General features: G+C 41.5%; 1 protein-coding gene across 1 annotated transcript in view; it reads left to right on the top strand.

The window, feature by feature from the left end:
- The first annotated feature begins 1,511 nt into the window (after positions 1–1,511).
- The window catches only part of mcm6l (MCM6 minichromosome maintenance deficient 6, like), a 29,264-nt gene continuing 3,118 nt past the window's right edge, over positions 1,512–27,657 (top strand). Inside the window, exons 1-15 of the mRNA XM_071537601.1 lie at positions 1,512–1,603; positions 7,710–7,856; positions 9,573–9,683; positions 10,177–10,426; positions 11,819–11,984; positions 14,174–14,319; positions 14,556–14,706; positions 16,175–16,316; positions 17,247–17,388; positions 17,529–17,636; positions 19,242–19,397; positions 22,064–22,192; positions 23,543–23,704; positions 25,661–25,775; positions 27,407–27,577. Of these exons, the coding sequence (XP_071393702.1) occupies positions 1,512–1,603; positions 7,710–7,856; positions 9,573–9,683; positions 10,177–10,426; positions 11,819–11,984; positions 14,174–14,319; positions 14,556–14,706; positions 16,175–16,316; positions 17,247–17,388; positions 17,529–17,636; positions 19,242–19,397; positions 22,064–22,192; positions 23,543–23,704; positions 25,661–25,775; positions 27,407–27,577 (2,188 nt within the window). The remainder of the gene's footprint in view (positions 1,604–7,709; positions 7,857–9,572; positions 9,684–10,176; positions 10,427–11,818; positions 11,985–14,173; positions 14,320–14,555; positions 14,707–16,174; positions 16,317–17,246; positions 17,389–17,528; positions 17,637–19,241; positions 19,398–22,063; positions 22,193–23,542; positions 23,705–25,660; positions 25,776–27,406; positions 27,578–27,657) is intronic.

Genomic DNA, 27,657 nt, shown 5'->3' with positions numbered 1-27,657 from the left:
GTTACCAGTTGTAAGAGCCAGGACTGAGGTGGTAGGAGACTGCTGTAAAAGAAGGAAGGATGTGTATTCTGCTTCATTACCTGCTCGCAGATTCGCATTTGTATAGTGTGGTTCACTTTTTTTAATGTGTGGTAAATAAAAAGTAAAGGTTTCTGTATTCTGTGCTCGTCTCTTGGTCTTTACTTCCTCACAGAGATCCATCACATGAGATCCAGTTGGGTGCCAAGCAGAGGTGTGACCAAGTCGACTTTGCTCGAGTCCCAAGTCAGTCTCAAGTCTTGAGGCAGGAGTCTCAAGTCTAAATATAGATTACGAAGGCAAGTCTAAATGTAGAACAAATCAAGTGAGAACAAATAAATAGTACAGTATCAATTTAATATCTTAAAGAAAAATAAATGTCTAGGACTTTTCATTGCAATATGGTTTTAATAGGATAAAAACTTGGTAAGAGCATCATGAGTTTGATTTCTAGAATCAGTTTCAGCTTCAATAAATTCAATCATTCCATACAAATTCAGAAAACAATTTAAATTCAGTCGTCTGCTGGAACAAATCTCATCACTTTCAATCTAAGTCATTTACACAAACACAAGATCTCAAGTCAAGACTTTAGAAACCTTTTCATGTCGTCAAAGTCAAGTCTCAAGTCTTCTCTTCATGCATCAAGTCAAGACTCAAGCAATTAAAATTGGGACTCGAGTCCAAGTCATGTGACTCAAGACCTCTGCAGTGAGAGCTAACTGTTTGAAAACTGGTTGAACTTCAGTATCCAGAAATTCTGTAATGCTAGGTCAGTAAACTGCCGCAGCCCCGGCCAGCTGGTGAGGCTTTAAATAGAATGAATCTACCGCATCTGAATATGAGGGGATGGGATGCTCTTCCTTGTTGGAGGCTCACTTGTGATTTAGGCAGATAAGACGGCTGTATTTTACACAAAAAATTGCCTCTGTAGCTTTAAGCGTGCATAATCCACAAAATCTGTGGGGTTTGGGGTTGTGATAATGTTTATTCATATTTAATATTTGCAAACATGTATGTTTCTAATTGTAACCTGCCAAGGGACTGCAGCTCTAAGATAAATCTGGTACAATATATCAAATGGTAACATTTATGTTTCACATTGTACATGGTCCACAGACACCAGTATTAACAAAATCATTTAGATTTTCAGAAAAGCATTTTTGTTTTACTCTTAAACGCTCTAATTTAGTGCTGTGCACTGGCTGATAAATAGATGGATAGATAGATAGATAGATAGATAGATAGATAGATGTGTGTGTAAATACATGTGGGCTATGGATTTTGGTGAAGGTGTCCATGCCTGAGAGACTAAAGGCAGTGGGTCTAACTGGCCAACGAAAATTCTCTAGATTAATGTCTTCAGGGCTAATGGCACGTGGCTGCCAGGCCAATGGGCGGAGCTCCGAGTCCATTAGAGGACAGAACTCACCTGTGTTAAACACCTTGTCAACAGTAGAGTCAACAGTAGAGTCACCAACCGCTGCAGCGCTATGGACCCTGAACAGACTGGAGCCGCCGGAGTCCAACTGAAGGACGAACTCTCTGAGAAATGTCAGAAGTTGTTTCTGGAGTTCCTGGAAGAGTAAGTATGTTAACAGAGGTCTTGTTGGAAGATAATGCATTTTTGAAATGAGAAACAAATGCATGCGAGGAACTCCGGGGATGCGTTCCGATCTCTTGTATGGAGAGCACGTCACACCAAACTCTATGCTAAATCTGGCGATTCAGTGTTGCCTTGCTTCTCGGCAAACGTACATACCTGGTAGAACATGACTTAAGTCATTTTATAAGTCAATAGTGTCTTCTGGTGTATTCGGCATATAGGCTAACCATAACCCACCAAGCGTTACTGCATTTCAATAAAATCTAAATGTTAAGATTTAAGAATTGGGTCACATTGCTCGCTACCGCCAGCCATGGTGTGTTTCGGTGGAAGACGACTGTGTTAACAGGTGAACTGGTTCTAAACGTTTATTTTTTTGTAAATAAATCATGCCCGGTGTATTGGATGCATGCCGAATTGAAGAGCGTGTCCTAACGTTCCATACAACGTCAAAATGTTGTACCAGGTAGGTAGCCTACCGTTGCCGATAAGCCAGGCAGCATTAAACTCTTAAGATTGAGAATGGAACTTGGTGTACTGTTTTTACAAAAGCACGGTACGCATCGGATCTAAATCCAACACCAACAGTTGGCAACCATGATCCATGGAGACACAAGAGTGTGCTCGTTTTCATTCCAACCAAACGCTACTGATTTAACACCTTCAACTAGAGTGGAGGGACTAAGCAGTGAGTGAAATCAGCTGCTGAAGTGTTTGGTATTGAAAACATGCAGATTCGTGGATGGACATTCCATGGCAAAGTCCCTGCGTCTAATATCATTTACAAAACTTTTAAAGTCAGCTGATTTCCAATACATTTCTGACTGACATCTGATATCTTGTCAAGTATAATACATTATTAGATGTAGATCACCGTAGATCACCGAAGCATAACCTATGTGAAATCTTAGATTTATTTCCAAAATGGACTTCTGCCATCTTAGGTCTCAAATTTGGGCTCACTATGGAGAGTACCACACCTGGCTACTGTTTCTCTCCCTCTCCCTCCTTTTTCCTCTTTTTCCAGGTGTTCCTAGTTACCCTAATGACTTGCAATGTTGGTAAAGGTGGTGCCCATGTAAGGACGGAACAGCATAACTCGCTGTATTTGCTTGTTTTTGTACTGTTTTGTTTCCCCTTTTCCTTTCAGGAGTGCGGTCCAGATTTCATGGCTTGGTTTGTTAGTTTAGTTTTCTTTATAGTTCTAGTTCTTTTCTTATAGTTGTTAGTTTAAAGGAGCACTCCATTGTTCATCATTATCTCTATGCATTTGCCATAAGGATAACATTCAATCAACTCTGCCACTTAGACGCATCATCACTGCCTTCACCTCATCGTCAGCATCCAAAGCAGCAGATTAGAGGCATTCCATCTCAGTTCACCTGAAAATAAAAACAAGGTTTAGTTTCAGGTTAGTTTGTAACCTCTGATACAGTGTCAGTAAGAAGAAAGGTTCCTAGCACTTTTTTGTAAAAATGTTCTTTGGTTGTATACATGTTTTGATTTCCGATGGTTCCTTTTAACTGTCAATTTTAAAACTCGGACTGATTTCGACAAGCTTTGGCACAATTAATGATGAAGGTACAAGGAATCCAAAACTACAACCAAAGGTCCCTCATCAGAATCAGAATCAGAAATCAGAATCAGAAATACTTTATTGATCCCCGAGGGGAAATTGGGTTACATTGCAGCTGCTCACATTGTAGAAGTGAATATATACAAGCGTAGAGAAATTATAAGAAATTATAAGAAAAATAGAAATACGAAAGTAAGAAATATGTAAAATATGTGCATTATACTACAATATATAACAAAGAGAATAAAAATAAAAATAATAATAATAATATAGAAATAAGAGAAATAAGAATTATGTACAATATGCATCATACTCCAATATATACATACACCAGTGTAAATAATTAAATAATTAATAAGTATTGCACAGTTGAATTATTGCAGTTGAATTATTGCACAAAAAAAATTGGTATTGCACAGTTAGATATAAGTTATAAGTTATGGGTTGTAACTGCTGACAGGATGAAATAAGTTCAAGAGCCAGTCTACTGACTCAGAGTGTCTGACACTCTGAGGGAGGAGTTGAAAAGTTTGATGGCCACAGGCAGGAATGAGTTCCTGTGGCGCTCTGTGGTGCATCTCGGTGGAATGAGTCTTGCACTGAATGTGCTCCTGTGCTTGACCAGCAAGTCATGGAGTGGGTGGGAGACATTGTCCAAGATGCCATGTAACTTGGACAGCATCCTCCTCTGTGACACTGCCACCAGAGAGTCCAGCTCCACCCCCACAACGTCACTGGCCTTGCGGATCAGTTTGTTGAGTCTGTTGGCGTCTGCTGCCCTCAACCTGCTGCCCCAGCACACCACAGCAAACAGGAGAGCACTGGCCACCACAGACTCATAAAACATCCTCAGCATTGTCCGGCAGATGTTGAAGGACCTCAGCCTCCTCAGAAAGTAGAGACGGCTCTGGCCCTTCTTGTAGAGAGCTTCAGTGTTCTTAGCCCAGTTCAGTTTATTGTCAATGTACACTCCCAGGTACTTGTAGTCCTCCACAGTGTCCACACTGACCCCCTCGATGGAAACAGGGGTCACCGGTGTCTTGGCCCTCCTCAGATCCACAACCAGCTCCTTAGTCTTTGCCACGTTGAGCTGCAGATGGTTCTGCTCACACCATGTGACAAAGTTTCCCACCACAGCCCTATACTCAGCCTCCACACCCTTGCTGATACATCCAACTATAGCAGAGTCATCAGAGAACTTCTGAAGATGGCAGGACTCTGTGTTGTAGTTGAAGTCCGTGGTGTAGAGGGTGAAGAGGAAGGGAGATAGGACTGTCCCCTGCGGGGCCCCAGTGTTGCTGACCACTCTGTCTGACACACAGTGTTGCAAGCGCACATACTGCGGTCTGCCAGTCAGGTAGTTGACAATCCAGGACACGAGGGGGGCATCCACCTGCATCGCTGTCAGCTTCTCACCCAGTAGAGCCGGCCGGATGGTGTTGAAAGCACTGGAGAAGTCAAAAAACATGACCCTCACCGTGCTCGCCGGTTTGTCCAGGTGGGCGTAGACGCGGTTTAGCAGGTAGATGACGGCGTCCTCAACTCCAAGTCGGGGCTGGTAGGCGAACTGGAGGGGGTCCAAGAGTGGCTTGACCATGGGTCGGAGCTGTTCCAGGACAAGTCTCTCCAGGGTCTTCATGATGTGGGAGGTCAATGCCACCGGTCTGTAGTCCTTGGAGCCAGCGGGACGCGGCGTCTTCGGCACAGGAACGAGGCAGGACGTCTTCCACAGCACGGGGACCCTTTGAAGACTCAGGCTCATGTTGAAGACATGGTGAAGTACTCCACATAGCTGGGGGGCACAGGCTTTGAGCACCCTGGGGCTGACACCATCAGGGCCTGCAGCCTTGCTTGAGTGGAGTCTCATCAGCTGTCTTCTTACATGGTCAGCTGTGAAGCACACTGTAGAGGTTACAGGTAGGGGAGGGGGAGGGGTGGAGTTGTCAGGTTGGAGAGGGCAGTCAGTCTGGGAGCCAGAGGGGGGGGGAGTGGGACCCTCAGTGGAGGATGGGGGGCTGTAGGAGGGGGGAGGGGGGGGCGATTGAGTAGATGTTGGTTGGAGGCAGACGACAGATGAGTCAAGGGGGGGCTGGGCAGGGGTCACTGTGTCAAATCTGTTGAAGAACAGATTAAGTTCGTTGGCTCTGTCCGAGCCGCCCTCAGCCCCTCTGCCGCCAGTCGGCCTGAAACCAGTGATGGTCTTCATGCCGCTCCAGACCTCTCTCATGTTGTTCTGCTGGAGTTTCTGCTCCAGCTTCCTCCTGTACTTCTCTTTAGCCTCCCGGATCTTCCCTTTCAGGTGACTTTGGATTGTTCTCACCTCTTCCCTATTGCCAGCTCTGAAAGCCCTTTTCTTTGTGTTGAGGATGGCTTTGATTTCCTTTGTTACCCATGGCTTGTTATTTGGATAACAATGGACAGTCTGTGCTGGGACAGTGCAATCCACACAGAAGTTAATGTAGTCTGTTATACACTCTGTGACCCCACCCTTTGAATATTTATAGAGATCTGAGACAGTGGGTGTCGGGGCCTTGCTGATTTGATACGGAATACCCCATTATATTATTTATAATAATTGTAGGCTATTTTTCAATGTTGCTTGCCTCGATGTTTCTCAGCTTCTTGGTCTTCAGGACCAGTGTGAGCGACACTGCTCCTGGTAGGCAGGCGACACTCACAAGACTCACCGCTCTGCTTCTTCTGCTGTTGGCGGAGGCTTGGGTGTATGAGGTGGAAGGGACCGTGCTGACCAAGGCCAAAATTAACTAAAAAACTAACTCAATTAACTAAAAAGTAACTAAACCCCAGATCCAAATCTGTGTAATGCCTGACATCAAATGGTAAAAAGCATGCTACTGAAATGGCAGATGAATAGCAGATGGCCGTTTCAGTTGCACGCTTTGCCGATTTGGGCTTTGAGTTTAGTTAAGAGCAAGTTATGCTTCTGCGTCAAAGCAGAGTTGAGACGTTCAGTTCCGGAAGGAATTGAACCGAGAAATAGTCACGCCCATGTCTTCACGTCTCAACTCTATTTCTCACCATGAATTCAGTGACATCAGGTAGTCTTTATAATTCGGAAATGAGGTGTCCTACAGATGAACATATCTGCAAACCTCAGCTAGTCTCTCTTCTGCTCCACGTTGTCTTCACTATTGGCGGACATCAACCAGATATAGGTAGGAGGAAATGCGAAGCAGGCTAATCACAGTTCTTGCTGTCCATGTCGCACTAAGCACAGTTATATTTTTGGAGAGGAGCATGTAAGCTACAGCGGCAGCCTCTGTGGGCGATGCCAGCACCGCAAAGACCGATGCCGTAGCTTTGACACCGAAGTATAAATTACCTAGCCTGATATTCAGATTCAGATTGCCTCCTTGTTAGCCGTTTTCTGTATGTGGGGGGGGGGGGTGATTTTCCCCGAACCAATCACTAGTGACTGACGTATCCGGCCGCTCTGACATTATTTTCTGATGTTGGTTGTTTTTGACAAAAATGTTGTCTTTGAAAAACCATTGCACGAACGGTTCAAACTTTAGTCCTGTCCACAAAGGCACTGATTGGCTCCATTTGTTTTTCCGAGCTAGACCAAACCATTGACTAGAGCAACACTAGACTCTCTGAATCGCTCAACAAAATCCGAAGAGTGGGCGGGACATGACTGGTCTGGAACCAGGTGATAAATTACCCATTACTCTTTAAGATGTAGGAATAACTCAGACCTTTCACTAAGCACTAGAACAATTCACTGCACCAAACCAATCACTTGCTTGAGTTATGGAATTGCGGAAATGCATCAATTTTTGAATCCCATTCACGCTCGTTTCATCGACCTACACTTTTTCACACCGAATATCTTTTATTCTTTTAGCAATGCGTGTTGGTTTTAGAACACCTATAACCTTTGAACCACAACAACCCCACATAAACAACCGTTTTTATTATTTTACTGGTACTTATTTTAATCCTCAGCCTTTTTCATTTTTAACGGTTTTGGTTTTTTTGCTTTTTTACAAATCTCACACATCAATAAAGTGCTTGTGGCCTCCATAAATGAAACTCTCCTGTCCAGCATATCAAATCCGCATACCTGGTTTTAAAGGAATGGTTCACAGAATCCAAAAATGAAAATTCTGTCATTATCTACTCGCACTCACGCCATCTGAAACACAGGTGAAGTTTCTTTGCCCATAACACACAGGGAGGTTCCCAGCACAACTTCGTAGCAGCCTTCTCCAAAACAACTGAAGTCAATGGGGACCTGTTCTTTAGAGTTCCAAAAAGGGCAAAAGAAATGCCTTAAAATTAAGACCTTTATTTACACCATTATTTAGTGCAAATCTTCACTACAGCCGTCGTTTTCGAAAACGCTCATGATGAGCGTACCCAGACTTTGTACGCTCGCTGGAATCTTCCCTGCTGCCGTGTTTAACTCGTACGAGTCAGCTATCTCTTTTTGATTGGTTAAAATATCCTCTTTGATAGATCCAAGGTGCTTGGTTTACCTTGCAGGTTTCAGAGCCCAACAGGTGAGTTGCTGTACCTGCCCGATGCCGAGGAGCTAATCCGGCCAGAGAGAAACACCCTGACTGTCAGCTTCACCAACATAGAGCATTTCAACCAGCAACTGGCCACCACCATCCAGGAGGAGTATTACAGGTAATGGGATGGTTAGTTGGGTCAAGTAGCCAGTGCCTCTATCAATAGGTTTAATTATTTAATTGAATGTTAAATATCTTTTTGAGGTTGACTGCATCGTGGTAGAGTAGGGCAAGTGAAAATGCCCTGCCTGATGATTTTTCCTTCCTGCAAATCTTTTCTAAAATGTAGATTTCAATCAGAGACACTTAACATCAAAGGAGTTTGAACCATTATACTAATGGTTATACAGTTGTATTTGGTGGAAAAGGCTCTGCTGTTGAGGATGCTCCCCAATGAATCCAGGCAGCATGCGAGAGATTCTGCGGGGAGCGCAATAAACCCCCCAAGCTATAGTAGACCTATCATTAATAATATGAAACCAACATAAAACCAGATATAATTCAGAGATAGCTTGCACTAGAGCTGCAACGATTAATCGATGAATCGATTAGTTGTCAACTATTAAATGAATCGCCTATTTTGATAATCGATTAATCGGTTTGAGTTCTCTGATTCCAGCTTCTTAAATGTGAATATTTTCTGGTTTCTTTACTCCTCTATGACAGTAAACTGAATATCTTTGGGTTGTGGACAAAACAAGACATTTGAGGACGTCATCTTGGGCTTTGGGAAACACTGATCCACATTTTTCACCATTTTCTGACATTTTATAAACCAAACAACTAATCGATTAATCGAGAAAATAATCAACAGATTAATCGACACTGAAAATAATCGTTAGTTGCAGCCCTAGCTTGCACAAGCATCCTGGGAACTGATAATAACAGGAGGAGGTTGGGGTGGTGGAAGGAGTTTGCATCGACTTGGGTCAACCGCAGCAGTGACATGAATGAACGGCAGTGTGAGCTGGCAGATTATGAAGACCGCCTCATTGACTTGTTTGAATGTGATTGGTGATGAGAGTCAGCTTGGATTGGACAATTGATAGCCAATCATCTGATAGCGTACACAACTTCAGTGTTTTGCCTGAACTAACGCAATGCTCCATTTGATTTGAAATTGGCATTTGAAAACTGCAGTAGGCAATTGTGGTGTTAACTGGGAAAAACTGTTCACGTCAGCCTGCTAGTGGTAATTACAAGGATGTGGGATTATTATACATTTTTTTGTAAACTCCCCTAGCGAATTGTGTCAATACAGGCCATAACTGCTGCAGCAAATAAAGTGCTTATAACCCCAAAGTACAAACTTCATAGCTCCAATAGTATCACTCCACCATGTTGAAGCAAGAATTAAGCAAGGATGTTTATTGCTTAGCAACACAGAACTACTTTTTTGTTGACAGAGGGACAATTTAAAATGAGTAAATTAAAACCCAAAGCTAGTGTCTTTTTTATGTTTGATGCTACTCTAAAAGTTTTGTATGAAAGTAATAATATTCTGGAGGTCGGGCATTTTGTCATTCCCGTGACTGCAGCACAGGTGACCATAACTCAATATAGCACAACCTCTATTGTTAATTCTTTCCATCATCTCCCAATATATAAGGGGTGTCATCTTCCCAGACAGGTCATTTTCTGCCCGCTCTACCCTATTGTGGGTTCAATTAACTTGTGGGTTCAATTAACAAGTTCTCTTAACTTAAGAGAACTTGTCCAACTCATCACTCCTTAAAAAATGGTGATGTAGCTTGCCAGAAACATTTGACAAGCTATGCCCCTGTCTGTCCAGCCTTAGTTTCAGCCTGTCTGTATGACTGCCTCTCTCCTACAGGGTCTATCCATATTTATGTCGGGCGGTGCGCCACTTTGCCAGAGACCACGGCACCATCCCTCCATCCAAAGAGTTCTACGTGGCGTTTTCTGACTTCCCTTCTAGACAAAAGTATGTTTTCAGTACACATCACAGAAAAAACATTCATCCTTTGATATATTGCTAAATAACTAACATTTAGACCTGTGATTTTGGCTTTGCAATACTGTAGCATTATTAACGCTGGGGTTCAACAGATATGGGTTTATGAGGGCCAATACTAATATTTATTGACTGAAACTGATGGCTCATATTTTGTGTCGATATTCAATGGCTATAAATTTGTCAATTTTCAAGCCAAGTATTAAACATTTCCCCCAGGTTTTAACTCTGAAATGGCATTTAGACCATGGGACAATAAAACTTTCCATTGAAACCCAGACTAGCTTTAGAGTTGGTAGCTCTTTGAGGCAGGCTGACTCACCACACTTTCACCTTCTGGAACTGTGGTCAGGTAGGAACCTCCATCATCAAAAAAAATCTTCCCAAGAAAATATCAGCCCCATATGTCATATATCAATATATGGTTCTTACCCTAACTGACACCAGTGTACCTCCTGCCCAGGATCCGGGAGCTGTCTACAGCTCGTGTTGGCACTCTCCTCCGGATCAGCGGCCAGGTGGTCCGGAGCCACCCGGTCCATCCTGAGCTGGTCAGCGGTACTTTCCTGTGTCTGGACTGCCAGTCGCTCATCAAGGATGTGGAGCAGCAGTTCAAATACACCCAGCCGTCTATCTGCAAGAACCCTGTGTGTGCCAACCGCAGAAGGTTCATGCTGGACCCCAACAAGTCCCGCTTTGTTGACTTTCAGAAGGTGGGTCAGTGTCAGTGGTGTAAAGTAACTAAGTACATTTACTCAAGTACTGTACTTAAGTACCATTTTGAGATACTTGTACTTTACTTGAGTATTTCCATTTGATGCTACTTTATACTTCCACTCCACTACATTTCAGAGGGAAATATTGTACTTTCTACTCCACTACATTTATTTGACAGCTTTGGTTACTTTTCAGATGGAGATTTGACACAATGGATAATATAACAAGCTTTTAAAATACAACACATTGTTAAAGATGAAACCAGTGGTTTCCAACCTTTTTGGCTTTTGACATCTTACAAAAAGCAGTGTGTAGTCGGGGTCACATTTCAGATGTCTATGAGTTGTTAACAGCTCCATCAAATAGTGATTTTTCCCTCTAAACCTCACATGGTTTCATTTCAATAAATGTTCAAATGATCCAATATTTCAGCAAAAATCAAAGATTAGAGAAAAAGTCCAAAAACTGAAAACCGATATGTGTATCAGAACTTTGTTTTTTCTTCTCCCATGAATCATCTCACGACCCCTCAGATTTATCTGGTGACCCTTTGGAGGGGCCCGACCCCTAGGTTGGGAACCACTGGACTAAACTAGCTAACTGTATATAAAGTAGTTCAAACTAGCTCCACCTCCAGCAGCTACAACAGTAACATGCTGCTTACACACTGATGCTTCAGTATTAATAATCTAATGATGTCATATATATATAATAAAATATCAGTCAGAGGGACCAAAGCACTACTTTTACTTTAATACTTTAACTACATTTTGCTGCTAATACTTATGTACTTTTACTTAAGTAGGATTTTTCATGCAGGACTTTTACTTGTAATGGAGTATTTTTACATTGTTGTATTGGTACTGTTACTTAAGTAAAGGATCAGAGTACTTCTTCCACCACTGGTCAGTGTTGACCTTTAGCCTTGGAGGCCCTGTGTAGTTCTAGAGCACAGTACTAAACCTGTCGGGGTTAAAGATTTTGCACTAGCACTGCTAGGATTATGAGTTTGACCCTGAAAATGGATGCTCTTGCAGTATTGTAAGGTGCTTTGAATAAAAGTGGCCACTAAGGGAATTTATGTTGCATACACATCCAAGTGTAAATCAGGAATTTTAACGTTAGGTTCCTCCCTGCGGATGGGCCCAGTTTCTAGACTGTATTAAAGTGATGTGTGCTTTTGATGTGTGCTGTCTGTGTGTGTGTGCATGTATGCATATATGTAAAATTTCTTCTCTCCCACGTGCAAATGTAAAGCCGAGGTAATCTTGTAATTTGTCACAACCAGGAGTATATTATTGCCTGCTACCTCACTTGCATCCATTCAAGTTTCAATCAATACATGACAAACAAATGCTAAAATGAAAGTTTGTTTCACCCTCTCCCAGGTGCGAATCCAGGAAACCCAGGCAGAGTTGCCCCGGGGATCGATCCCGCGGAGTGTCGAGGTGGTCCTGAGAGCAGAAGCTGTGGAGATGGCCCAGGCTGGAGACCGCTGTGACTTCACCGGGACACTCATAGTAGTACCTGATGTGGCAGCACTGGTTACTGCAGGTAGCTATTTTGGGAACGCACCCATGTAGAAACCTAACTTGGATTTTAGAGGAAAGAGGGGTGGGTGAGAGCAAGTTTGAGAGCAAACTAGTGGTGGATGTGGCTACCTGTTTCCTTTCATATGTATCATCTACTGCGTCTTCTATAGCAGTGATTCTCAACGTGGGGTCCGGGGACCACCAGGGGTCCTTGAGGGTGTTCCAGGGGGTCCCCAGCAAACTGATCAATTGTCAAACTTCAGCATTTTTTTTGTTTACAAGAAGTTAACACAATTAGAGAATGCAGAAGAATTACTATTTTGATCATAGTTTCACTGTTATCTCTCTAGATAGTCATGGAATTCTGGACAAAATCATATCTAACAATAAAAATATTATCATATTTGGGTTTGAGAGACAAAATCTCATCAATTGTGGGTCCATGGCCCTAATGTGGACTAAATAAGCGGTCCTTGATATGAAAAAGGTTGAGAATCACTGTTCTATAGCACAGCGAGTTCTACAAAATCAGCAGTCTGTGCACTCAGCTCTTAGACTGTCGTTGATCATCTATGTTGGGACTGTAAGGGTGCATCCCAAAGCTTTTTCACTACTCCTTCCTTCCCTCCCTCACTATCACTCCTCTCCTACCAGGATGTAACTGGCAAGAGAGACGAGGGGAGGAGTGGAGTGGAGGTGAGCAGGGAGCCAGGGAAAGTGGAGGCCATTTGGGCCCATTTATTTTCTACTGCGTCATCAAAAATAGACATCTGCTATTGATGAAGTGGCCCTATCATAACTGATGTAGCCCCAGTCCGTAATATGCCTCATAGCCAAAGTTTTTATGCGCACCCAGCATAAAATATGAATGTCATATTCATACTCTGTCTGCACTGCCATCCTGCTGATTTTAATTTGATAATTAACATAAGCTACAGTACGACAGGTTTATGTAGTACACCTATAGGCATATTTAACCCCCTCTTGGAAATTAGTGGTAAATTTTAAACGAATTGCCTACCATGTTTTGTCAGTCATATTCACTCAATTGCTGCTTCCACGGACTTTGACACGTGACGTGGTTATACCTCCTTATAGATTTGTTTTACACTGCCAATACCAGTGACACCACAACTTAAACTTGCCTGGTAACATTGATACCTCTCTATGCTCTAAACCTCTTATCACATCCTGTCATAAACCCCGATTCTGCTCTTTCTTAGTTTTGTATTATATCATCTTCCCAAACTTTTGACAGGCTTCTCTGATCTTTTTGGAACTGCCTCTTTGTCAGTGTTGAATCTTATTGGAACTGCCTCTTCGTCAAATCTTATTGGAACTGCCTCTTCGTCAATGTCGAATCTTATTGGAACTGCCTCTTCATCAATGTCGAATCTTATTGGAACTGCCTCTTCGTCAATGTCGAATCTTATTGGAACTGCCTCTCAATGTCGAATCTTATTGGAACTGCCTCTTCGTCAAATCTTATTGGAACTGCCTCTTCGTCAAATCTTATTGGAACTGCCTCTTCGTCAATGTCGAATCTTACTGGAACTGCCTCTTCATCAATGTCGAATCTTTTTGGAACTGCCTCTTTGACTGGAACTGCCTCTTCGTCAAATCTTATTGGAACTGCCTCTTCGTCAATGTCGAATCTTACTGGAACTGCCTCTTCGTCAATGTCGAATCTTTTTGGAACTGCCTCTTTGACTGGAACTGCCTCTTCGTCAGTGTTGAATCTTATTGGAACTGCCTCTTCGTCAATGTCAAATCTTATTGGAACTGCGTCAGTGTTGAATCTTATTGGAACTGCTTCTTCGTCAATGTTGAATCTTATTGGAACTGCCTCTTCGTCAATGTAGAATCTTATGTCTTAGTTTCTCCTTGACAATAAAGATGCTTCTTGATTTGCATGTTTTTTTTACTTCCCTCCTACTCCATTTTCATCAATGAACTTGCCAAGCAGCCCATTTGTACATGGTGCTGTTGTAGTCACAGTTGTAATATTGCCTACATAGGCCTTAATGGGCGGGTGGCAAATCCCTCCCTACTGCCTTTCCCCATTTGGATGCCCTAATGATTACCTCCATTTCCATAGTGAATGGAAATAATTCTTGATTGGTTACATGTTGGTGACAGAGGAATTTAAGGTATCCTACAGTCGCTCTTGATGTAATTGGCTGCGGATCACTTTCTCACTCTATCCATCAGCAACTCGTTCAGAAACCAGCACCAGAGTGACGGGGAAGGAGGGCTTTGACGCTGATGGGATCCAAGGACTGAGGGCTCTTGGTGTCAGGGATTTGTCCTATAGACTGGCCTTCTTAGCCTGCCATGTCGCTCCTACCAACCCACGGGTTAGTACACACACACACACACACACACACACACACACACACACACACACACACACACACACACACACACACACACACACACACACACACACACACAGTTTTTATACAGGCATGAAACGCAGCATCATTTCATGCGAAAATCTATCTAACTGCAGAGAAAAATGAGGCCCTGGTTCTTTTACCTTTTTTACTTCTTTTACCCACTCTGACACACGTGCGCACACACACACACACAGTTTGGAGGTAAGGAGTTGCGTCAGGAGGACCAGACGGCAGAGAGTGTGAAGAGCCAGATGACTGTGGAGGAATGGGAGAAGGTGTTTGAGATGAGCCAGGACAAGAACCTCTACCACAACCTGTGCAGCAGCCTCTTCCCCACCATCCATGGTAAAACATTTTTTTTTTTTTAAAGCTGCACTAGGAAGTGAGGCCACAACAGAGAATTAGTCCCATCCCCACTAATTGAGATACTGTAGAGTAGTAGAGCAACCTTATGTACTCATATTAAATTCTGGTGTCCATATGGTCACTGGTGGGAAATCTAAAAGTCTCCTAAGCCTGAGTCTGAGGTTGTATAGTGGTGCATTAATACTATAAGTTGGCATCTCCAGGTTTTGTGGTAACTAGAGATCAGAGGAAAAATACAGCCTGCCTGTGCCCTGCTGTTCTGTCTGGCGGTCTCTGTGACTGTCCCAGGCTCTGTAATCAGCCACTCCAAAATCTCAGGGCGCCTGAATCTTAACAACCAACCAGGACAGCGTTCTGCAAGTAGGCGTCCCTACCTGTCTGTCAATCACACACGCACATAGCTCAGTCTACTTCTGACTAGTTTGTTTCTGATTTTTGGTACCTGTTCGGACCTTTTACTCACCTGTCAGGATTGTTGCGATTGTTCCGCTGACACATTTTCTTTCCCCTATGTCCTAGCAGTGCACTATTCACTGTGGTTGCACAGCCTGAGGAAGACCCTTGTGGTTGAAATGTGTGGCGTGTTTCTTCTCTGCCCGAGTACTCTGTTTCTCCTGTACTTTCTGCCTCATGTGAGATGTACCACACTGGTAAATTTGCTGCGTTTCAGTGTGTACCAAGGTTATTATCGTTAACGAAAACTAACGATATAACATTTTCGTTAACTGAAATAAAAATAAAAACGAGGCTTTACAAAAAACGATAACTACCTGAAACTGTATTGTGCGTTTAAAAAACTAAACTAAAATAAAATGTCTTTAGTTTTCGTCTTTGTCAATTTATTTCATACATAAGCCTAGTATTTTGAATTTTTGAATCTCGCCCCTGACAAATACCCCATATTACAAAAAAAGACTAACCTTAACATTGAAACTAATAAAAACTAAACTAAAACTAAGCATTTTCAAAAAATAAAAACTAAACTGAACTAGCAAACCCGCTTTAAAAACTAATTAAAACTAAACTGAAATTGAAAACATAAAGTCAAAACGAATTAAAAATAATAACTAATGAAAAATGCAAAACTATAATGACCTTGGTGTGTACCTATACTCAAAATATACACATTTTTTGCGTCATATTCAGTGATGCTCCTCTTTGTTGATTACTGGTCTGCTGAGCCTCCTTTTTGTAGTCCCATCGTTTTTCATGATCTGGGTATAGGTTAAATGAGTGTTATATCAATCAAGTGATGGAGAGTGGCAAAACAGTTTTATTTATATAAACATGTCTCAGAATATTACTTTATCGATGTCTTGTTGCGATGAGATAAAACTTATTACCCAGTAGGGAAACTGGGTCGTTGTAGCAGCAGCCAAATTCTGATTCCAAACGCCACTTCAACTCGTAATGATTGAAATCCCCCTCGCCGGTGTCTGGTTGCCAGGTAATGATGAAATCAAGCGAGGCATTCTGCTAATGCTGTTTGGCGGCGTTGCCAAGACGACCATGGAGGGTACTGCCCTGAGGGGCGACGTCAATGTTTGCATCGTCGGAGACCCCAGCACGTCCAAGAGCCAGTTCCTCAAGTATGTATACACACACAACACTACTTTGGCCTTACCTTCACATCCCACCAAATTTCCACCTGCACTTGGCTCTTAAACATCCTCCATCCTCCATCCTCCATCCTCCATCCTCCATCCTCCATCCTCCATCCTCCATCCTCCATCCATTTTGTCTTGTTTTGTGTAATGACAGCCTTGTACCATCAGGTGGCAACTTTGTCCTATCCTGTGTCCTTTATGTGCTGTCCTGTCCATTTTTGTATCTTCTCTGTATAATCTACTGTATGTCCTGTACCATTAGGTGGCTATTGTCTTGTGATGCTGCATCTTTGTATGCATTTAGCATAAGCTCATTTTTATTGGATTGGCACTATTATTTGTTGTTTGGGAAAAAAATTGCAGCTGCGTAAGTGTTTCTTTCCAAGCTTGTAAATGTAGCCTAGTCCATAGCCTAGATCAGTGGTTCCCAACCTGGGGGTCCCGACCCCCACTAGGGGGCGCCAAAGCTCCATGGGGGGTCGCGAAGCCCTCTTGATTTTAAGGGTGTAAGAATTTTTATATATATAAAATATACATGTCTCAGCATTTAATTCATTTCTGCGATGAAGACAACTAAATTTAAGGGTTATTGTAGAAGTTTATTTATTTAGAAAAAAAAAAATAAAGATATAAACTTTTTAAAAAATCTCGCGAGGATAAGGGCGTGCGTAGATGTGAACACCAGCACTATTCACAGAGCTAAGCTAGCAGAGCAAGCCAGCTAAATTACCTGGTCCTGTAAGTACATAGTGAAAACAAAGAGCTGATGGAAAAATGGCCAAGCGTTAAAAGAAAATCATAACACAAATATTACAAAGGACCAGACACTAAATTACACACGTCAGGACACAAAATTATCATAGTGTCTGCTGTACATGCATTCAGTGTGTGTGTGTGTGTGTGTGTTGCCAGACACGTGGAGGACTTCGCCCCTCGTGCAGTCTACACCAGTGGTAAAGCCAGCAGTGCTGCCGGTCTGACGGCTGCTGTGGTCAAAGATGAAGAATCCCATGAGTTTGTCATTGAAGCAGGAGCTCTTATGCTGGCTGACAATGTAATAAGAGTGTGTGTGTGTGTGTGTTGGTGTTTGATTCTGGGTAGGGTATGGTAATTGTTTTATATCTGCCGTTTCTGTTTAATATCCTGTTGGAGTAGCGCATAACTGTGGTTATGTTTTTCCCGTGTTGGACTTAGGGCGTGTGCTGTATTGATGAGTTTGATAAAATGGATTTGAAGGACCAGGTGGCCATTCATGAAGCCATGGAGCAGCAGACCATCTCCATCACCAAGGCTGGAGTCAAGGTCTGGACACACACACGTTCTTCCTCACTCTCTTTATTTCACATACTCTGACATTGCTCACAGTTTTTTTTTTTAGTTTTTTTTTTTAATTAATTTTCAACGAAAAACTGCAGACATACAATCAGTTAAAAAGGTAAACATAACATAGCAGAAATATGATGTGCAAAAGAGGTTGACATTTTATACTAAGTACAGCTTAGTAAAAAAAATAAAAATAACAAATTAAAAATCGTAATAGACACAAATTAAAATAAATAAATTATACAATTCTAATAAGAATCATATTGGCAAAATAAAAATGTATATATAAAGATGAACTCACATACACACACACACACACACACACACACACACACACACACACACACACGCACACACACCAACATACGTACCTTCGCCACCCGTGTATATATATATATATATATAGAAATAAATTAAATCAAAATGATAAGCCATACTCTCGGTATTGAAATCAGCTGCTAGCACCATATCTCTTAATTCACCCGTGGCAGGACTTTGAAAAATGTCTGCATATACAAGAGTAACAAAAACAAACCTAAAGAAACAAAACCAGAAAAGAGAAATGGTCAATATGGAAAAAACCCACCCACTCTTCCCCAGGACCAAAAGGAAAAACACAAATCCATTGCATTCAGTTCAGAAGATCTTTAAGATCTGGGTCCAAAGCCTTATGGTTTGCTCACTGTTTGACTTACAGGCCAACATAACCCTCTATATTAATCAGTGTTATTACTTTTTAGTTATATGGACCCTACTCCCCTTCATTTCTAATGAGACTACTGGTTTTCAGCTGTTTTGCTGGTTTTTTATGTTCCTGATCAGATGGCTCATTACTGCCTGTTACACACATACAACCTACTAAAGACGTTTACAGCCTATATGTAAAATTGGAAGAAACAATGCTCCAGCGAAGAGTTGACAGTACTACCGGGATACAGTAAATAAAACGCTGAAAAATTGAAATATCCGATTGTAAGGGTTGCATTTTTTTTTTTTATTGCCTGGTTTATTTTCAGTTATCAGGAAATGCCTCATTTGGCAACACATCCATTAGAGGTAATATTGAAATTGTCATTCACAACATCAAGGGTTACATAAACATTTCAACAGTTACCTGCTAACTACTTGCCCAGGAAATTACAAATTTGTAATCTTTTTTTTTTGTTTTCACAATTCCCACAAATTTCTCCAAAATCTTGAGCTGTTCCTGCAGTTTGTAGCAAAAACCCTCACATCCCTCAAGCTCAATAAAATGTACTCTCTACACTGAGGCTTGTCAACAAGCACATCATTGTATTTATTTGACTTGCAGGGAAAATGATCTGCAAAACAGTTTGAATTATGCACATCCAAATTTGAAAGACTAGGAACTCGAATAACAATTTGTCTGATTATGTCAGTGCCAGTGAGCATAGCAAGCCAAATCAAGACCTGATATATTCAAATCGGTTATTCAACATAAGTTATAACATTTGAACATAGACGCAGACAAATACTGGTCATGGGAAAATTATGTTGTGGAATAGTCCAGTAATTTGATTAGCAAGAACTGATCCAGGAGTCACAGTGGTGTTTATCCTCCAGGCCACACTGAATGCTCGCACATCCATCCTGGCCGCCGCCAATCCCATCGACGGCCGCTACAACCGGTCCAAGTCCCTGAAACAGAACGTCAACATGTCTGCCCCCATCATGTCCCGCTTTGACCTCTTCTTCATCCTGGTGGACGAGTGCAACGAGGTAGGACCGTCCACACACAGCTGTCGCAGTGGCTTTAGACATCAACAAATGTATTCAAATGTCTTGCCTAACAAACACAGCTTGGTACTGGGACAGGACAAAGAATCAGGCATACATTAACTCCAGTATAAGATGAAAATAAGATGAAACCATTGATCCCTGTGGGAAAATTATAAAAATAAGCAAAAAAAAATTGTAAACCAATGAAAGCAGTAGACTATATATAGTTGTGGGGTTATGTAAACACATAATGCAGACAATTTCAACAAGTTAAGTAGACTGTAAAAGTGGTAAGTATGGGAAAGAAATGGTTTACTAACATGTTTTTCTCAACAACCTAGCCTAATATAATGAATGCATATAGCAAGACAAACGCATTACAACAGTGAAAAGTAACACTGGGGCCGAGGCTAGAGAGGACTGCTGGAGGAAAATTGCAGATGGTGTAAATGCATTAATAAATATACTTATCACTGTCCGTCATTAAGGCACAGTGAACATACTTTTCATTGATACAATATTGTGTCATCACATTGAGGCTATGAAAACAATTCAGTCAGCCTCATGTTCCCCATGGCTACAGTGATGGAATATGGGTGCAATCTATTGCATCAATTACTCTCAGGAATCCTATGAAAGAATTTCATAGGATTCGGCACACTAAATATGCAAGATTTCATACACTGTTGTTCAGTGTTAATCATATAATACAATAGTCAACTAAAGTACTAGAAGCCCTCTTTTATCACCAGAGTGGGCAAATGACAGAGAAGGGCTGGAAATGTATAATCCTAGTGGAAAGCAAGTGGTTGGTTTTTTATTATTATTATTTTAATACTCTAGGAATGGTGATGCAATTTTTCCAGAGTTGACTGGCTTTTTTAAGTTATGGTAATGTACCTCGCTTAATATGAGCCACCATTCCAGGTTGGGTTATTATCATTTTGGTCACAAGCGATCATTGTTGTGGTGTTTCAAACTGCTTTTCCCAGCGATTAGAGATGGACAATTCCACATTTTTTTGGAGTCCATTCCAACTCTGACTCCTTGTAATTGATGGACTCTATTCTAATTCCAAATGTAAATCAACACAAAAGTTTAAGCTTTATGCAAGTTGGCATTCAACAAATGAGCCTTGAATTTCTTCCTCCATCCTCCCCACTTGTTGTGAAATGGATCAGAAGGCAATTGAACACAGATTAGTATAGATAGGCCTAAATCGGAATGAATTAATTACAAACATGTTTAAATTAAACTGTTTTGTTGATTTCAGAGTTTGAATGAATGAAAGGAGTCTACTCCAATTCTGTTTATTAGTAGAATTGATTCTCAGAATTGACTTGATGGAATCAAGAATCGATTCTTTTGGAATCGACTCTCCGTCCTGCCAGAGATCACTTGTCAACAGTGTCACCAGTACTTTGTCTTCACTGGGCTGGCAGCAGCTACCACACCCCCAAACAAACAAGCATGCCCTGTTCTACTGAGGCTAGGTGAAGTGACAACAGGTAGCCTGTGGAAAGTGATTGTCCCTCCATCTGTCCACAAACTATCTTCGGATGATGCTCGTCTGGTCTCTCCTTTCAATACACTGGCTAATTGCTACTACAAAGCACCTGCAAATATATCGCTGGTTGATAATTCTTACATCAAGGAGCAGAACTTTTGCACACCTGTAGATCGACAGGTGCGTAGGAGAAGACCATGGGCCGACTGTAGAAGAACAAAGGACTCCCGCACACGGTCTACTTCACTTGGAATTAGAAACGATTTTATTGGAAACGTTTCGGTATACAGACCTTCATCAGGTTATTTTACAAGACAAAAGGAGAGACCATATTAAATAGGTTGGTCGACCCACGTGGACCAATCAGGTCACACTACAGACTGACATCACTCATTGAATCAAGCATTATACATAATCACACCATGGCACCATAGGCCGACAATATAAATAGACAGAAATATACAAAATGCACATATTTATAATAAAGAAAAGCTACCATACCAAGATAAATATTAACAATATTTTCAATATGTGATTGGAGCTTGAAAAAACTGTCCTAGAATCCTAGATAATTCTTACACACAGAATCTGGAGTTCGGGCTAGAATCGGGCTACTACAATGGCCTGCGGGCGTCATCCAGTGGTTCTCATCCTTCCTCACAACAGCCTTGGTCGCTATAGCAAAGACTGTGCAGCAAAAAGCAGTTCCTCTATTGGCAATAATATTTCAGATAATTTGCAGTTTTCATGCACAATGCCTTCACAATGTTTTTTAATCATGAAATCCCCAAAATATTTATTTAATGCGCTATTTTTTCAAAGTGTTACCTGGGAGAAGGAGAAAAAACTCTTATAGTCTTTGTAGGTGGCGTATCCCTTTTTTTTTTCTTTTTTTTTTAAATGTTCTCTGTACATAAAGCAACCTAGAAAAGTAGTGCCACAGGGTTCCCACTAGTTATGGCATTCCTGGAATATCAATATCAGAATGTCACTGAAAAATATTAACAAGCCAGGAAAACGGAACATTTTTAGGTCGTGGAAGTGCTCTGCCTTAGTTATGGAAAGTCATGGAATTTTACATCAGGGCCACAATGGGACCCTGGTGGTAAGTGTGCTGGTGAATGGACTGTATCACCATGGGTTTTGTGTCCTTCCCCAGGTAACAGATTATGCTATAGCCCGTCGCATCGTGGACCTCCACTGCAGGAACATGGAGTCTGTAGAGAGGGTCTACTCTACAGATGAGATCCAGAGGTACATCCTGTTTGCCAGGCAGTTCCAGCCCAAGGTCAGTCTGCCAATTTTTTATTCTGGCTTGGGAAGTGGACTCAAAGAAAAACTCAAGGTGTCATCTGTGCCTTGACTATAAGGTTCAGTTGTAATCTAACTTGCAGGGTGAGGGAACATTTTTGTAGAAGGGGGCACTATTGGCAGCATCCATTAGTGCATCATTAGTGTAATAATTATGCTTGGCTCCTACTTGGGCCCGCTGTGGGTATGGGACAGTATCAGCAGAGAGATTATAAGCTTAAGGCTTAAGTAGAGGGCAGGATAGGGGAACAACACATGCATAGGACAAATTTGCATCATTTTGCCATACACAGTGTAGGGTAGGCTTGGGCGATATGTATTTTATTTATTTATTTGTTTATTTGTTTGTTTGTTTATTTCAGGTTTTTTGGGGGGGTATTTTATTTCTTCCAAATTACATCAAATTCCAAGCTTCTTCTTCATCTTCTTCTTCATCATCAAACGTCTGCTTCTTCTTCATCTTCTTCTTCATCTTCAAATATTTGCTTCTGCTTCTTCTTCATCTTCAAACGTCTGCTTCTTCTTCATCTTCAAACGTCTGCTTCTTCTTCTGCTTCATCATCTTCAAACGTCTGCTTCTTCTTCTGCTTCATCATCTTCAAACGTCTGCTTCTTCTGCTTCATCATCTTCAAATGTCTGCTTCTTCTGCTTCATCATCTTCAAACATCTGCTTCTTCTTCTGCTTCATCATCTTCATCTTCAAACGTCTTCATCTTCAAACATCTGCTTCTTCTTCTTCATCTTCAAACGTCTTCTTCTTCTTCATCTTCAAACATCTGCTTCTTCTTCTTCGTCATCTTCAAACGTCTGCTTCTTCTTCTTCATCTTCAAACATCTGCTTCTTCTTCTGCTTCTTCATCTTCAAACGTCTGCTGCTGCTTCTTCTTCTGGAAACGTCTGCTGCTGGAGGAAACAATGGCCATTTGGTATAATTTGCTCGTTCCTGCTATTTCCACAAAACGGGCTGATTGTGGAAAAGGGAACCCACTTGAAATGACAAATTTTTCTCATAAAGTATGACTATTTTTGTTTTTTATCCTACCACTCGTAGATTATAGGTTTGTTTAACAAGTTTAAAAGCTTGTACAATTGTGATCTATGCAACACATGGTGGCGATATTCTATCGCGGGGAATATCGCAATATAATATCAAATATCAGCCCAAGCCTAGTGTAGGGTGGGGTAAAAAGCTGAAAGGGATTATTGGCCTCAGGAATGTTTGCAGCTCAGAAGTACGACTGCACACGTCCACCTCTGTGTATGTATGTAAACTAGGAACATTTATCAACGCACATGTATGATGACCACACCGCCCCCTGCTCACAGATCACGTCCGAGGCTCAGGAGTTTGTGGTGGATCAGTATAAACGACTGAGGCAGAGAGACAGCGGAGGGAACACCAAGTCTGCCTGGAGGATCACTGTGCGCCAACTAGAAAGTATGCTGAGGCTGTCCGAGGCTATGGCCAGACTGTACTGCTCTGATGAGGTATACACACACACACACACACACACACACACACACACACACACACACACACACACACACACACACACACACACACGCATGATAGTTGTAATCCTATGTTTCCCATGTCCTTCATTTATTTTGTACTCTACGGTTTCCCAGCTTTGTTTTGGACCCCAATTGTATCCCTAGACATAAAAATTAGACAGGGAAAACTCCTCATCACTATAAAAATACTGCAATAATATTTGATTATTTTCAAATGGAAAGGCTCGAGTCAGGGACTTTTGGACGGTGCAGACAGTTGATGTGTGTTTGATGTTGGGGTCACATGAAATGCAAATAAGGGATCCCTGTCTTAATCATTACTGGGTGGGAATTGGTAATGATTGCCGTTATGCAAGCTTGGAATTATAAGGTTCTGACTAAATCATGATCCACATATTAATATTTGAATGTTACTTAATGTTGGTGTGGTAGTTTTTTATTTTATTTTTTATTTTTTTTATGAATAACATTTTAAATATAAAAAAGAAAGATGGAAACTGCATTTGTGAGGAGTGAGACAGATGAACAGAGGAGAACAGCAGAGGAGTGAGACAGATGAACAGAGGAGAACAGCAGAGGAGTGAGACAGATGAACAGAGGAGAACAGCAGAGAGGAGTGAGACAGATGAACAGAATAAAACAGCAGAGGAGTGAGACAGATGAACAGAATAAAACAGCAGAGAGGAGTGAGACAGATGAACGGAGAACAGCAGAGAAGAGTGAGACATGAACAGAGGAGAACAGCAGAGAGGAGTGAGACCGATTAACAGAGGAGAACAGCAGAGAGGAGTGAGACAGATGAACGGAGGAGAACAGCAGAGAGGAGTGAGACAGATGACCAGAGGAGAACAGCAGAGAGGAGTGAGACAGATGAACAGCAGAGAGGAGTGAGACAGATGAACAGCAGAGAGGAGTGAGACAGATGAACAGAGGAGAACAGCAGAGAGGAGTGAGACAGATGAACAGAACAGCAGAGAGGAGTGAGACAGATGAACAGCAGGGAGGAGTGAGACAGATGAACAGAGGAGAACAGCAGAGAGGAGTGAGACAGATGAACGGAGAACAGCAGAGAAGAGTGAGACATGAACAGAGGAGAACAGCAGAGAGGAGTGAGACCGATTAACAGAGGAGAACAGCAGAGAGGAGTGAGACAGATGAACGGAGGAGAACAGCAGAGAGGAGTGAGACAGATGAACAGAGGAGAACAGCAGAGAGGAGTGAGACAGATGAACAGCAGAGAGGAGTGAAACATGAACTGAGAACAGCAGCCACATCAATTAGAAAAGGAAGACAAAGGCAGAAGCAGAGACAATGAGGAAGCAGCCAAACACATGACATGCTGCTTGGTGTATCACTGAATTGATATAGATGTTGTGCTGTAAATTGTTTTAATACTTTAGGGTTGGAAAATTGTTAAATTAATATGAAAATAACTTAAGTAAGTGCAGTAAATGCAATTTTACATAATGGTGTTTTTCTGGACTCTGACATAAAAAAACACTATACCAAAATTGATTTATTTGGATGCAGTGTAGTCTTAATGTGCTTCAAAACTGCCTTATATATATCATATAAAATTATTCCATTAAATCATTGTAAACCGTTAGATAGAACCTTATAGAACCAAACCCAGATTGACCTTACAGAATTATGTCTAATTATCCTAATATCTTGATATTTTGTATTCAAATATACCATCAGGGTGCTGGCCTTGATCAGCTACAAACATGGATTTGACTACATGACAGTTTAGCCAAGTGGCATGTTGAATTTCCTCAGGTTGGTTCCTGTTTTACACTGTAAAGATGCTTCCTAAATGTATGAAGGATGTTTTTAATTAGCCACCTTGCAGTAGTAATGAATGATAGCAATTTTGACTGAAAATTCTACTACTTTTTTTTTTTTTTTTTCACCAATGGTTACTCTCAGGTCCATCCCAAACATGTGAAAGAGGCTTTTCGTCTCCTCAACAAGTCCATAATCCGGGTTGATTCTCCTGACATCAACTTCGACCAGGAACAGGAAGATGACCAGGAGATTAACGGTAACTGGATGGACTTAATTATGCGAAAGAATATTTTTTACTGTAACATAGAAGCAAATGCATAGTGGCACAACATGTCACCAATAATAATGCTACTGCTTTATCAGAAGTGCTCTAAATATAAATGTATTTCAATATATGAGCTACATTGTATTTATTCAGTTTCTTCATACTGAAGTTGGGACTCATCATTACATTTAATCTTTAATTGTTACATTATCCAGTCAAGACAAGCATACAGGTGACAGTGCTGTCCAGCTGGCCCCCGCCCAAGCATACGTTTATTCACAAAAACAAAATTCTACTTTTGACTTTTGTAACTTTTAAAGGCATAGTTCACCCAAAAATGAAAATTCTGTCAATACCTACTCTACCTACAATACCTACCCGATATTTACACCATTATTTAGTGCAAATCTTTACTCCCCACACCCACCCATAAATATGGGGGGCCAATTGTGCGCAAAAGATAGATCTGATCACAATGTGGACAGAATGGAGACGATGAAAATGCATATAAATGCAAAGGGCGTGATCGGATTGTTCATTATCTAGCTAGCATATCTGGATACAGATGGCATTTTAATGCCAAGTGTAAACGGGGTCTTTCACTGGGCTTCAGTCTAACGTTAGGGCAATTGGCCAGGAAAAACTGGTTCTTTGGCTCGGTCCATTGAGGGTTAACTCAGCCTATGAGATTATTTTTGTCTCTGAGAAATGTTTTTGTATAAGTAAAACTCCTGCAACTGGAACAGGGTTGAAAGCCACGACACTAGAGAACATACTGCAGTGTGCAGGACAGTACTATATGAAAAATGGACTTAAGGATAAGGCTGGTGTTTTTTAATGCATTGCTTACTGTCAACAAATCCTATGAAAATAACAAAATCAGCAATGATTTTGTTTTGCCAGCAAGTCTTGTCCATGTAGCCCAATGCAGCCATGTCCCAGCAGCCATAGAACTCCATTTTATTAAAAAAACTATTAAAAACATGTCACAGAGCCATGCTGTTCCTCTGGGCAGCATATTTCATCATCGCGATGCACCGGGCCAGCCGACTTTTTCCTCAAACAACTTAATAAGCCGGCTGTAAACACGTTTGCGATCTCAGGAAAGTAGCTCCATAGCACCGAAAATAGTCCCCGGCGTAATGAAGAATTTGTTCCCATTTGATTTGGTAATAACTACAACAGCCTGACTTTTCATGGTAACAGTTAGTGATTTTTAAAATTGAAACTATGTCTTTGTGAGCTGGATTTCAAGGTTTTGAGCTTACAATTGGAGCCAATGACTTTTGGCTGGTTGACGTCTAAAAACGGTACGTGGGAAGTCAGAAAGTAACGGGAGTAGAGCAAACGCATTGTTTGTTTTGTTATTTTCATAGGATTTCATTTGTTGACGGTAAGCAATGCATTAAAAAACACCGGCCTTATCCTTTAAGGGTGCACTTCGGGTCATTTTGATATTGTGTCCTGCTAGTGCTTTTTTGTTTTTTTTACCTTCTCAGATGCACGCCGACTCTGTGATTTAAAGAACGGCCAAAATGGGATCATTTGAGATGACCTCCTTGTTGATTTAGTTCTGGAACTTCTGTCCTTCTCTCCAGACCAGAATGACCTGCCAGGAGCAGAGGGAAACGGGACCAACGGGACCAATGGGACCAATGGACATGCAGGAGAGATGGACATGGAGCAGCAGAAAGACAAGGCTGTGGCCGCTAAGCCGGTCCTGAAGATGTCGTTTGCAGAGTATCGTCGAGTTTCCAACCTCGTAGTCCTCCACATGCAGAAGATGGAGGAGAGTGAGTCGGAGGCTGACAAAAATGATTTTGTTTCCTTCCCTTGCAACATTTCTTCTTACATCTCTTGTTGACTTTGGCAT

This window comes from Centroberyx affinis, unplaced genomic scaffold (assembly GCF_046629955.1).
Source record: "Centroberyx affinis isolate AG114_WGS23_722 - 3 ecotype Tasmania unplaced genomic scaffold, CSIRO-AGI_Caff_v1 ptg003073l_1, whole genome shotgun sequence".
Classification (NCBI taxonomy): Eukaryota; Metazoa; Chordata; class Actinopteri; order Beryciformes; family Berycidae; genus Centroberyx; species Centroberyx affinis.
Note: the sequence above shows the minus strand (reverse complement) of the source record. Positions and strands in the feature narration are given on the sequence as shown.